The sequence below is a fragment of the Pygocentrus nattereri genome, chromosome 15, assembly GCF_015220715.1.
Source record: "Pygocentrus nattereri isolate fPygNat1 chromosome 15, fPygNat1.pri, whole genome shotgun sequence".
NCBI classification, from domain to species: Eukaryota; Metazoa; Chordata; class Actinopteri; order Characiformes; family Serrasalmidae; genus Pygocentrus; species Pygocentrus nattereri.
Window position 1 is genome coordinate 9,931,386 of NC_051225.1, and position 12,512 is coordinate 9,943,897.

The 12,512-nt window shown below is 40.1% G+C and overlaps 1 protein-coding gene across 1 annotated transcript in view; it reads left to right on the forward strand.

Moving 5' to 3' along the window:
* LOC108434578 (A disintegrin and metalloproteinase with thrombospondin motifs 7) overlaps nt 1-12,512 on the forward strand; it is a 114,828-nt gene that overhangs the window by 48,779 nt on the left and 53,537 nt on the right. The window contains exons 14-16 of the mRNA XM_017709819.2: nt 5,534-5,654; nt 5,813-6,057; nt 12,090-12,237. Of these exons, the coding sequence (XP_017565308.2) occupies nt 5,534-5,654; nt 5,813-6,057; nt 12,090-12,237 (514 nt within the window). The remainder of the gene's footprint in view (nt 1-5,533; nt 5,655-5,812; nt 6,058-12,089; nt 12,238-12,512) is intronic.

Genomic DNA, 12,512 nt, shown 5'->3' on the forward strand with positions numbered 1-12,512 from the left:
TCTTGCTATGTGATAATGCCTATGACACACCTGCTCCTCACCTGCGCAAGCCCTCTTCCTCTTCTCCTGTGCTTCTCGCAGTCTTGGCTGGTGGTGTAGTGGGTTTTGGTTGGCTAACGTGCGTGGTCTGAGCTCTGGCATGTTCACTCTTCTCCGTCATGTCCACGGCCAGTGTCCAGAGTTTTTGTTTTTGGCCTCGAGTCGTGCTGTTCATTTTTGTTTTTTACACTCTGGAAATGTTTAAATCCTCACGATCTGAACTTAAACACCTTGACTGCCATGTGCGCTTGGATTCCGCGTCATATAATCTCTGCCAGACACTTGGAATTGCTCGACATCCACGTTACATCCACCGCTCAAAAAGAGGACCTTCGTTTAGTTTTGGCTGTGATGGCTCTGATGCGTGGATCCCGACTATATGGACATATAATCGTGCTTGCCAGCGTGTCACTAAAGCCATCCATGGAGTCATGGCCATCTCCGTCCACTTTCAAAACTGGTTGAGCCTTGTCTTCCCAGCCGTTGCTGCTTTAACCTCACCCATCTTAACGCACGATCCATAACTAATAAAGCATCGTTAATCAATGACCTCATCACCCAGATAAAAGTGGATATGGTTTTTCTTTCGGAAACCTGGCAACAACCTGGTGACTACTTATATTTAAACATGCTGACGCCCCCAGGCTACAGTTATCTCTCAAAACACAGACTAAAAGGGAGAGGAGGTGGTCTGGCTGTGGTTCATCATTCCGGTTTAACGGTCAAAGAACTTTCCCTATTCAGTACTACAACATTTGCCTTGAAGGTTGTTTCCTCCTCACCTTTACTGTTCCTGTTAGTTTATCGCCCTCCCAAACTTGCTGCTAACTTCTTGTCTGAACTTAATGAACTCCTCACAAGTATCTCATCTCTTTGCTCTGCCATAATTGTGCTTGGTGACTTCAGTATCCATGTTGATACTGAATGCTCTCTCACATCTGAGTTCCTTTCAGCTTTAGAGTGGTTTAACTTGATGCAGCATGTTGAATGACATCTCTGCCTCTGGTTCAGTTTCTGGTATCTCTGACCATAAGCTCATTGAATGTCCATCCATCCATCCATCCATTTTCTAAGCCGCTTCTCCGTCAGGGTTGCGGGGGGATGCTGGAGCCTATCCCAGCAGTCTTCGGGCGGAGGGCAGGATACACCCTGGACAGGTCGCCAGTCCATCGCAGGGCGGGCAGACAGACAGACACAGACAGTCACTCACACACTCACACCTAGGGGCAATTTAGCATGTCCAATTGGCCTGACTGCATGTCTTTGGACTGTGGGAGGAAACCGGAGAACCCGGAAAAAACCCACGCAGACACGGGGAGAACATGCAAACTCCACACAGAGAGGACCCTGGCCGCCCAGCCGGGGAATCGAACCCAGGCCCTCCTCGCTGTGAGGCCATAGCGCTACCCACTACGCCACCGTGCCGCCCGTCTCATTGAATGTACTTCTCATATTTCTACTCCTCCCCCCTGTGAAAAAGTCTCTGTTGTCTATCATGATATTAGGTCTGTCAATCTCAATATGTTTGCTGCTTCTCTTCAGTCTTCAGCCCTGTCTGACCTACATAACCTATCAGCCCTGAGAGCATGGTTTCTCTCTATAATGATAATGACACTGTCTCTCTGGACTGCTTAATGATTTTGCCCCTTTTAAGAATAGACTCCTCCCTGCCGCCCGCTCCTGTCCTTGGTTCACCCCTGAACTAAGGGTTCTGAAGGCTATTGGTATTTATTCTCTTCTTGAGCGCCTTTATAAAAAAGCCAGCCTTACTGTCCACTCTCTATTTTACAGTCAACACACCCACAAATATAGGGATGCCCTTAACACTGCCCACTCCAACTACTACTCCTCCATCATAAATAATGCTAAGTCTAGGCCAAAAGATCTCTTTCGAACCATTAACAAACTCCTCCATCCTCCTGTATCAGCGTGCCCCCATTCACCTGAGCAATGTCAGGCGTTTCTACATTTTTTTAACAAGAAAATTAATCAAATCTATAGCCTCTTTTCTTCTGCTTCCCAGCCATTCTCCTTTACAGATTCTCCTTCTTTGAACACAAAGCTAACTTGACTCCTTTTCTGTCTCTGAGCTCATCACTAAGACTAATGCTTCCTCCTGTCAGCTTGACCCTGCCCCCTCCCTTCTACTCAATGCCTGTTCATCTGTAATCAACACCCCTATTGCTACAGTGATAAATTAATGTCTCTTTTCTGGTTCTGTTCCTACTGCCCTTAAAACTGCTGCAGTTACTCCGATACTTAAGAAGCCTGAATTGGACCCGACTTCTCTTTCTAATTACAGACCCAGCTCACACCTTCCATTTTTAGCTAAAGTAATGGTTTGGTTAGTGTAGTGGGTAACACCTCTGCCTTCTACACTGTAGACTGGGGTTCAATCACCACCTGGGCAAACTATACCAATAAGAATCCTTGGGCAAGACTCCCAACACTGCCTTGGCCTATCTATGTAAAATGATAAAATTGTAAGTCGCTCTGGATAAGAGGGTCAGCCAAATGATGTAAATGTAAATGTAATGGAAAGAGTGGTTGCTTCCCAACTCCAGACATTTCTGAGTGATAATGCCCTCTATGAGCCATTCCAGTCTGGTTTCCGTACTCACCACAGCACTGAGACCGCTCTTCTGCGAGTTGTTAATGATCTTCTCCAGTCTGCTGATAGCGGTTCTCTCAATATTCTCCTTCTCCTCGACTTAAGTGCAGCTTTTGATACTGTTAATCATGATGTTCTCATTTCTCGTCTTTTTTCTATTGGCATCACTGACACAGCCCTACAGTGGTTCAGGTCATATCTTACAGACAGACACCAGTTTATTACGTTAGGCCCACATTAATCCTCCTCCTCCCCTGTTAGATGTGGTGTCCCGCAAGGCTCAGTTCTTGGACCCCTACTTTTCCTAATTTACATTTCACCCCTTGGGCAGATTATTCGTAGCCATGGCCTAAACGTCCATTGTTATGCTGATGATATTCAGTTATCTCAGTACACACACACCTTCAGATAATCCCCCCCCCCCCCCCCCCCCCCCCCCCCCCCCCCCCCCCCAGTACACTAATTCACTGTATTTCTGATTTAAAGCTCTGGATGCTAAATAACTTTCTCATGCTGAACACTGCTAAAACTGAAGTCTTACTGGTTGGCCCTAAACCTCTACTATCAAAGTCATCCAATTTTTCAGTTAGTATTGATGGCCTGCTCGTTAAGCCTGCACCTGTCGTTAGAAATCTTGATGTTTTACTCGACTCATCACTCAATTTTGATCTGCACATCAAATTCCTCACCAAGACTGCATCCTTTCGTTTACGTAACATTGCTCATCTCTGACCGTTCCTGTCTGATAAAGATGCCAAAACTCTGGTTCATGCCTTCGTTATGTCCCACATTGACTATGGTAACTCCCTCTTTGTTGGTCTCCCTATAAAGTCTATCCAAAAGCTACAGTACATTCAGAACTCTGCAGCTAGAGTTCTCACCCACACTAAGCGTTCGGCTCATATCACCCCCATTCTCTCCCAGCTACACTGGCTACCGGTCCCGTCCCGTATAAAGTTTAAAATCTTACTTCTCACTTTCTAAGCTTTGCATAATCTTGCTCCCCCGACCTCAGAGAACTGCTGACCTCTTACACTCCCTCTCGTTCTCTCAGATCTTCTAGCAATAACTTACTTGCTGTTCCGTGCACCAGACTTTGCACCTTGGGAGAGAGGTCCTTTAGTGCCATGGCCCCCAAACTCTGGAATTCTCTTCCTCAATCCCTCAGGGAGGCTCTTCTCTTTCTTCTTGTAAATCTGACTTAAAGACTTTTCTGTTTAATGCACATTTTTCTTCCTCCTCCTCTGTATAGTTTTTCTTTTTTTTTGCTATGTGAAGCGACCTTGTGTTGGGTTTGTGAAAGGCGCTATATAAATGTTCCATCCATCCATCCATCCATCCATTTTCTAAGCCGCCTCTCCGTCAGGGTCGCAGGGGGATGCTGGAGCCTATCCCAGCAATCTTCGGGCGGAAGGCAGGATACTATATAAATGTTATTTATTATTATTATTATTATTATTATTATTATTATTATTAATGTAATGAAAATATTTCTTTTATATTAGAAAAGAATGCATGTTTTTTATACTTTTCCAAAATTGTTTATTGAAAGTAGAAATAATTATAGGATATGAAATCCATGACATTGAAATGGCTTTTGCCAAATGTTGCAGTTTATGCTTCTGCTTCACTAAAATCTTTGTAATTTTACTCTTTAAACATAACTCACAGTGCAATACGTGTAAAACTTTTTTTTTTGTTTATTCCAATACTGTTTTTGGTTGCTGCTGGATAACATCCCCGTTATGTAAAGAACTGTAAAAGAGTGGTTCTGCCTAGTACTAAACCATTCACTGAATGCTAGTTTATAACTGTGAGGCATCTAGGAGGACCTTCGGAGCTTATTTATGAGTATGGGATGATGACCAGCTATGGTATGTAGTCTTATGTTTCTTTGATGTACAGTGGCTCTAAAAAGTAATTGGACACTTTGAGCATTTACTCACTGGTAAACTTACATAAAGTTACTTCATCAAACTGATGATAGATTCTGTGTGGAGGAAGCATGCAGAAAAAATCCAAGCAGACTGTGCTAAGAGTGATATTAAGCACAGTGGTGCAAACAAAGTGTGGTGATTCTGTCTGAATAGTTGCAGTGAGTTTGTGTTCTTTGTTGAGATCATGAGCTTATAATTACAATTACAATCTGAAACATACCAGGCATTTTTTTGAAAGAATACTCTGCTGAAAGTATATTAAAATATGCCACTACGTTTTTTTATTTTTATTTTTTATAGAATTTTGTATTTCCACTTTTTGCCTACAGGGATATTTTCCCCACCCCTCCAAAGTTTAGTCTCGCATGAGATCTGGACTCTGGAGTGCTCAGTCAATTATTCGGAGAACACTCGCAGGTTCTTTGTTTGCTTTTTTTTCAGATTTCCTTCTTTTCTGTCTAGTTTCTCTTCTCAGTAAAGGCTTTTTTGTCAGCTACACATCCTTTCAGACTCACAGTGCTGAGTTGCCTCCTCACAGTGGAAGGAAGAAAAGAAATCAAGAAGCAATAACGGAGCTTGATTTTCTTCTGTTTCTCAAAGATGAAAGATTTAATTTTAGATGGGAAGTGTCCCATCTTTTAAGAATCTATATCTTTTGAGCTCTAATCTTGAAAACTCTTTTTCATTCAGTTTGGCATCTTTTGACTTTTCCCTTACTTATGCAAGTGGTCATCTTGAGTAGACTGATTGATTTTACTTCATTGATCCCAATGGGAGATTTGAGTCAATTCTCTGCCATGAAAAGTACAGCCCAACCCAGTGTGATTACAGTAACCAACAGTGATTTCATTATAGCTTTTTAAGCATATTTAGAAACCATTACTTATAACCCATTTACATGTATTGCACTGTGAGTTATGTGTTATGTGTGACCTCTGTCTTATAGAACATTGGCTGTGATTATGAGATCGACTCCAGTGCAGTTGAAGACCGGTGTGGAGTGTGTCATGGCAACGGATCTACTTGTGAAACTGTGAAGAGAACCTTTGAGAAGACTGAGGGGCTGGGTATGATATGCACTCATTATAACCACAACAGTGGTTCACAGTGTCCATTTATGTGTCGCAAATCTTTTAAGGCTGGAATGTCTTAGTTTGTAGAGTGCAGAATTCTTCAGTACTGAGCTTAAGCTTTCATAACAAGCAGGTTTGTTTCTGTCTCCCAGGCTATGTGGACATTGGTCTGATTCCAGAAGGAGCACGGGACATCTACATTGAGGAGGTGGCCGAGGCTGGGAACTTTCTGGCTTTACGGAGTAACGACCCAGAAAAGTATTTCCTGAATGGTGGCTGGACCATCCAGTGGAATGGAGAGTACAAAGCAGCAGGAACTGTGTTCACCTACAAGCGGACTGGTCAGCTAGAGAACCTCACATCCCCCGGACCAACCATGGAGCCCGTGTGGATTCAGGTACTGAGTTCTGAAAATAATGCATGTGAAAAAAATTAAAGTAGGGGTGGGCAATATGACCAAAATATTCCAGGATACTTGAAGATTTTTTTCACATGACAATATTTAGTGTTTGTTTGATTTAGTGTTGCAATAGATGCCATAACGACAGACTGAACGTCTTACCAGCTATACATTGCAGAGACTTGAAATTTAAATTGAAATTCCCTTTTACTTGTTCAAATCTGCCACCAGAGGAGTTGCAGTGTATGTCCATGTTGGCCACAGTTAAACGGATCAGCATGTGCAGTTGGAGCCTTCAGTGTGGCTACCATGTTTTCCATCACTGTATAAAAGATGCACAAGGCATAAGTATTGTTGGATGCGCCATGATGTTTTCAGAGTGAAATTGCAAGATCATTCATTTTAGATCGATAAATGCTTATTACTGATTTGTTTTATTAGACTAATGATTAAAAGATTTTGGGGTTTTTTTGTTTGAAAATAGTTTTTGACTAAACTAAATGTCATATACATTAAATATAATTTATGATGATGATAGATGATGATAGATGATAGACATGAAGATGATATTCTTCACAATAAGCGCCACAACAGGGTTAAGAACCTCATTACTAATGGACAAGAGTGGATAAACCACAGAAATAGCAATTTTCTGTTCGCCTAAAAGGGATAAATCCTGTTAAAATGCTATGAAGTGCACCTTGTACATTTAATTACGTCACATGTTGTAACCACAATTCCTTAAACACTGTCAGCATACACTGTCAATTATCTATAATATCATATCATTGTTACGCTCGACCCCAGTGCAAAAGGCTTTTTTTTTTTCGGACACTGAAAAATTAAGTAACAGGGTGTCTGATTTATGAGCTCATGAAAAATGAGTCAGCTGCACCTCCTGTTCTCCCTAGTTGTGTGAGTTAAGTAGGCCAGTTGCTGATCCATTGGGAATGTGTACTGCTTTGCCAAATACTACTTCTCTTGGCTTGGAAAACTGAACTCTAAAGAAATTCTTTAGAATGTGCTTCACCACAGTTGACTTATGTGTTACTGCACCAAGTCAAGATGGAAATGGACTGTTATTTTGCTCACTTAGACCACTGAGTGTATGGATACGTGAAGTAAGAAGTTTTATCGAAACTCAGGTCATTTTCTAAACAACTAGGCTAAATGGTAGCTAACAGGCTCAACCCCTTCTCTGGTAATATTCAGTGCTAGGCCTTGAATTACAGTATTTACTGAACAACTATAAAGGTAAAGGATATGTTACTGGAATATCTTGCATGCTGTACATGTCTGTCTTTTTACTAAGAGCCTACTTAAGTAGCATTAAACCCTGTGTAGGAAAACATGATGTGCATCAGCCTTATCTTGATGCTAACACAACAGAGGAAATCAGATAGAGGCACTAACCTGAAGTAGCGTTGTCATTGCGTAGGCAAAATGGTAACCAGAAACTACTTATAAAGCAAAAGTTTATGCATAAAACACTTATGTTATGGATTTATTGCTTCATATAAACATTATAACAATAATTAAATGACTGCAATATATAATGATAATATACAATGATGGGTGACAGTTCTGGTTCTCTTCTGTAATAACAGTATATTTCAAACGAGGGGTGTACAGCTCCAGTCCTGGAGGGCCAGTGTCCAGCAAAGTTGGGTGATTTACCTGCTCAAACACACTCTTGTGCACTCATGCTCTAAAAGAATTATAATTATAACTTAAATTATTTATGTGCGTTTGATCATAATGTTGCTACCATTTTATAAAAGCAATAAGCCATACCCAAAAAAAAATTATAATATTTGGGTGGATTAAAGACTGAAGTAAAAGTATCTTCCCAAATAAAATCATCTTTTAGAACATCATCATTACCTTATTAATCCTACAGCTTGGTTATGCAACCCATGCAAAAGAAAATATTACCTTATATCATCTTTTGGAAGACTCTTATTGTCCCGAGCAGTTCTTTTTAATACCTTCAGTTTATTTGCATAGTCGTTTTTACTCTCAACCCAGCTTTAATGTAATCTGTATGGAGGCCCCAAACTGAGGGTGACAGGGAAAAAATCCCAGCAAGCCTCACAGGTCCCCTGTGCTCCTCTGGGCTGCAACAGATAGTGAAGTTGTGATATAAATACGATTTCTCACTGTGACTGATCTGCTTCCGTAGGAATTGTGGAGAAGCTTGCATATACAATTATGAAACGGCATCAGATGAGCCATGTCTCCTTCAGCTTTCAAAGCTACAGTTCCCTGTATTGCAGTCAGCATGAAAAAAACAAATGATTGAACTGAGAAAATTAAACTGTCTTTATCTTTCAAGGTTAGGCAAATCAAAGGCAGAACCCCCGGTGCTTCAAATGCTTATAGTCTCTGGGAATTTGTCAATCATAAACTTTTCTATTACCTTGGTATTATTGTTTGTTCTGTTTTTGTTTGTTTTGATTTTCTTACAACAGATTGCAGTGTATATACAAGGGTGAGGCAAAAGTCACAGGACACTTTTTCTTTTTAAATTTTATTATCTACTTTTATCTCTGGGGTCATCTCAAACCAATTGTGTATGCTGAGAAAATCCGAAACAAACACCACCTTCAGCACCGCATCATGGAAGCTTGAGACAGCATAAAAAATAAAATAAAACCGTGTCCTGTGACTTTTGACTCACCGTGTGTGTGTGTGTGTGTGTGTGTGTGTGTGTGTGTGTGTGTGTGTAATATTTTTAGAGACTCACTTTCTTTTCAAAGAATTCTGCAGGAATATTCAAGTTCAGTCTTAGATGTTGGTTGCATTTTATGATCAAGTAACCCTAAACATATTAAAATGATGTTGATGTCTGAACTCTGGGGTGGGCATTCTGTTGTTCTGAGAACTTTTTATCTACTTTCTTTTCTCAGTAAGGGCTTTTTGACAGTTACACATCCTTTCAGACCCATAGCATTAAGTTGTCTTCTCACAGTGGAAGAATGGGGAGAACCATCTATGTCTTAAAGATGAATGCTGAGTCTGATGGGGACAGTTTTGGTGGTATACCTGGTCTTGCATGGCTGCTTGGTTATTCCATTTTCTCTATATATGTTAACAATTTTTTTTGAACTCCAGTTTTGAAAATGCTTAGTTTTCACTTGTTTTGGAAACCCTGACTTATTTGCTCTGACTATTTCCTTTCTTATGCAAGTGGATTATCCCAAATCTAATCTCTTTTGAAATATCTCCTATAAAAAACGTTCATCTTGTACTGAATGGACCTTTTGCTTGGAAGTTACATTATGGAAGGTGGTGTCTTTTGCTCAGTACTGTGTATTAGTCTTAGTAATTGTTATCATTACATTACCACCTTTACTCTGGTTGAATGGCGGCCGTAACTAAAGTAGACTTTAAAATTATATAAACCTTTTAGGTCCACTATGTGTTAAAAATTAGACACTAGTCTTTTCAGCATAAATTCCAAGGATTTTAAAGGTAAAAGGAGTTTGTCCAGTAATAGCCTTTGCTTCCATAGGAAGGCTTTGTTCTAGATCTTAGAACATTCCTGTGAGGATATGATTGCATTCATCCAAATGCATTTGTAAAGTCAGGTATACACTTAAAAATGAAGGTTTCAAGGGCCATTAGTAATAAAAATGTTTCTGTATAGATCAATGAACACTTCAGGTTCTTTGCATCATGAAAGGGTTCTTCAGATTGATGAATGTGTTGAATAGGGTTCTACTGTTACAATGTCAAGCTTGTGATAATAGAAGAACTCTTTTTGATGCTGTATAGAACCTTTTGCATGTTCATAGTTTTATATAGAACCACTTACTTTACTAAAGAATTCTTTAGATAACCATCACTTTTAAGTGTGTACCGCTGTTGGATGATTCATTCTAAATGACAGTTGCCAATCCAACTCATTCCACTGCTCTACAACCCCCAGTGCCTGGGAGCTTTACCACCTTCCAGTCGAAACTTGGCATTGGGCATGGTGACTCGGCTCATGTGCTAAAGCTTCCCATTCAATTAGCAATGCTTTTCTGTGGAGATTATAAGGCTATATGCCTATGCCAGCCATTGCTACACATTAAAGCAGCTGAATTCACTCATTAGAAGAGGTATCTGGATACTTTTGGACATATAGTGTGTTAATCAGGCTTTGAGATAACAGTTTGAGCATTTAATCAAAATAGTTGATTAAACATAGGATAACAAAACGCCTTCTTCAGCATAAGGATAATGTTATTATTCACGATGTTCTATGAATTTAATACTTATTAATAGTTAAAAGTTAATTTTATTGTTAAAAGTTAATACTTATTCACTACTTCTTGGTTTGCCTTTAAAAAAATTTTGAATGTTGTATGTATTTAATGTGATTTTAGTTTATTGATAATGCGTGAAGACCAAAAATATGAAAATATGAATGCGTAAATTATGTAGTTATATGAGTGAGAGATTAACGTATGCAGTTTAAGAGGTTGAACTATCGTCCCTTGATTGATTGATTATAGAAATGAGATAAGAATCAAGACATAGCTTTCATTTAAGCCACAACTCTGCACTCCCGTCACATGAAAGTGCTGGCAGGATTCATTAGTGATGGAGGGCAGGTGGGGGGAGCCTCACATAAAAGGCCTCCTCCCATGGAGGCATCCGCATCCCCATGGCAATCGACCCACATGTGGGTAGGAGTGTAGTGTAGTGTGCTGAGACAGGCGGCTCGACAGCACAGTAATGATGCTCGTTACCTCCCTCCATGCTATGGGATCCCAAGTGTTTCCGAGCAGCTTCCCTACTCAGGTGCTGTCAGACTGCTAATGGGCTTTTGAGATCACAGCATGTTTGAGTGGTTCGGTTTTAAATGTGTGTTGGGAGCAAGAGACTTATCCAATGTCTCTGTCCTATCAAGATCACCTCTGGCTGACCATTTGCCTTGCACTGATAAATTTTGCTTCTGTTTGAACATTTTGAAAATACTCTGTAGATGCAAATATTATAAACCGGGTCTTTTTATACAAGAAGTCATTTAATGATCAAGAAAATGCTGTTATTGTCCAGATTGTTTGTTTGTTTTGGGAAGTTCTCTGCCTTTTTCACAACTTATGAACTGTGAGGTGTTTCTCAATTATTTTAGAATCATTTATAGCTCCACTATAAATCCAGTTCTCCAAGTTGTCTTATGTTTTGGTTTTTTCTTACTGGTGAATTCTCAATTCTCTAATCCAAAAAAGTTATGAAATCAAAAGTGAATGTTGTGATTTGTATTTAAGTGATATTCAAGCTAAATGACAAAGATAAAGTTTAACGCTTTGCCTTGTTAACTTCATTGCCTCATTCATTCATTCATTCATTCATTCACACAGCTTCATTCATTTTTTTCTAAATGTATACACATTCTAAAATTGATGAAAATCAATCACAATCCCCCAGACAGCACAGCATTAAAAACTGGTATGCTTTTGTGACTGATAACACCATATGAGCTTGGGAATACTCAGACAAACCATTGTCAGTAAACACTGTTTGTACTTGCATATACAACCCAAGTTAAGACTGTACTGTACACTGTGGAATCCAGTTGTCAACAACATCCAGAAACACCACCAAGTTCTCTAGGCTCAAGTTCATCTGAAATGAAATGATGCATGGTGGTAGCATGTGTTGTGATCTGACAAGACAACCTTGCAGATTGTTATGGAAGTAATGGACATTGCCTTCTCTGAGCCAAAAAGTAAGAAGAAAATGACCATCCAGATTGCTACCAGGGTAAAGTTCTGAAGCCAGGGTCTGTTGTGATATCAGATTAGATTAGTGCCTATGGCATGATTTCTTGCTCATCTGTAAAGGTTATGTAACACAGTGGTGAACATGCTTTGAAGTTCAGTAGATTCTTCTCCCCAGACTCATATGTGACAAAGATGGAATGTCTGCTCTTTACATTGTTCTGGCAATTGCCCTTGTGATTTCATGTCAGTTTCTGTGTTTGTATGCGTGTTTTGGCTTGCCATTCTCCTTAATCTGCTGTCACTGTGCTCCAGCTGCTCTTTCAGGACACGAACCCAGGAGTGAGGTATGAATACACTATCAGCAGAGAGAGCTTGCAGGAGTCTATCAATGGCACCCCTGCCTCAGACTTCCAGTGGAAGCATGGAGCCTGGATAGAGTGCAGTGCCACATGTGGGACAGGTAAAAGGCTTTCCATAAACATATTAAGAACAGCTGGTCTGAATGTTTAATTTAGATAGTCTTTGGCAGCATCATGCAAACACATGTAGAAAGGGTTTCATTTCATGCAGAGCTTGATTGCTTGGTGCTGTCACTGACCTTCTTTCTGTTGTATATTTGTTCCATTGCGTTTACATGAAAACAGAGGGAAAGCTGGAAAAGAAGAAATGTCTTCTGATTATGTAATGATGACCACGGCCATGTTTAACCAGTATGTCCAAAGATTAATTCCACAT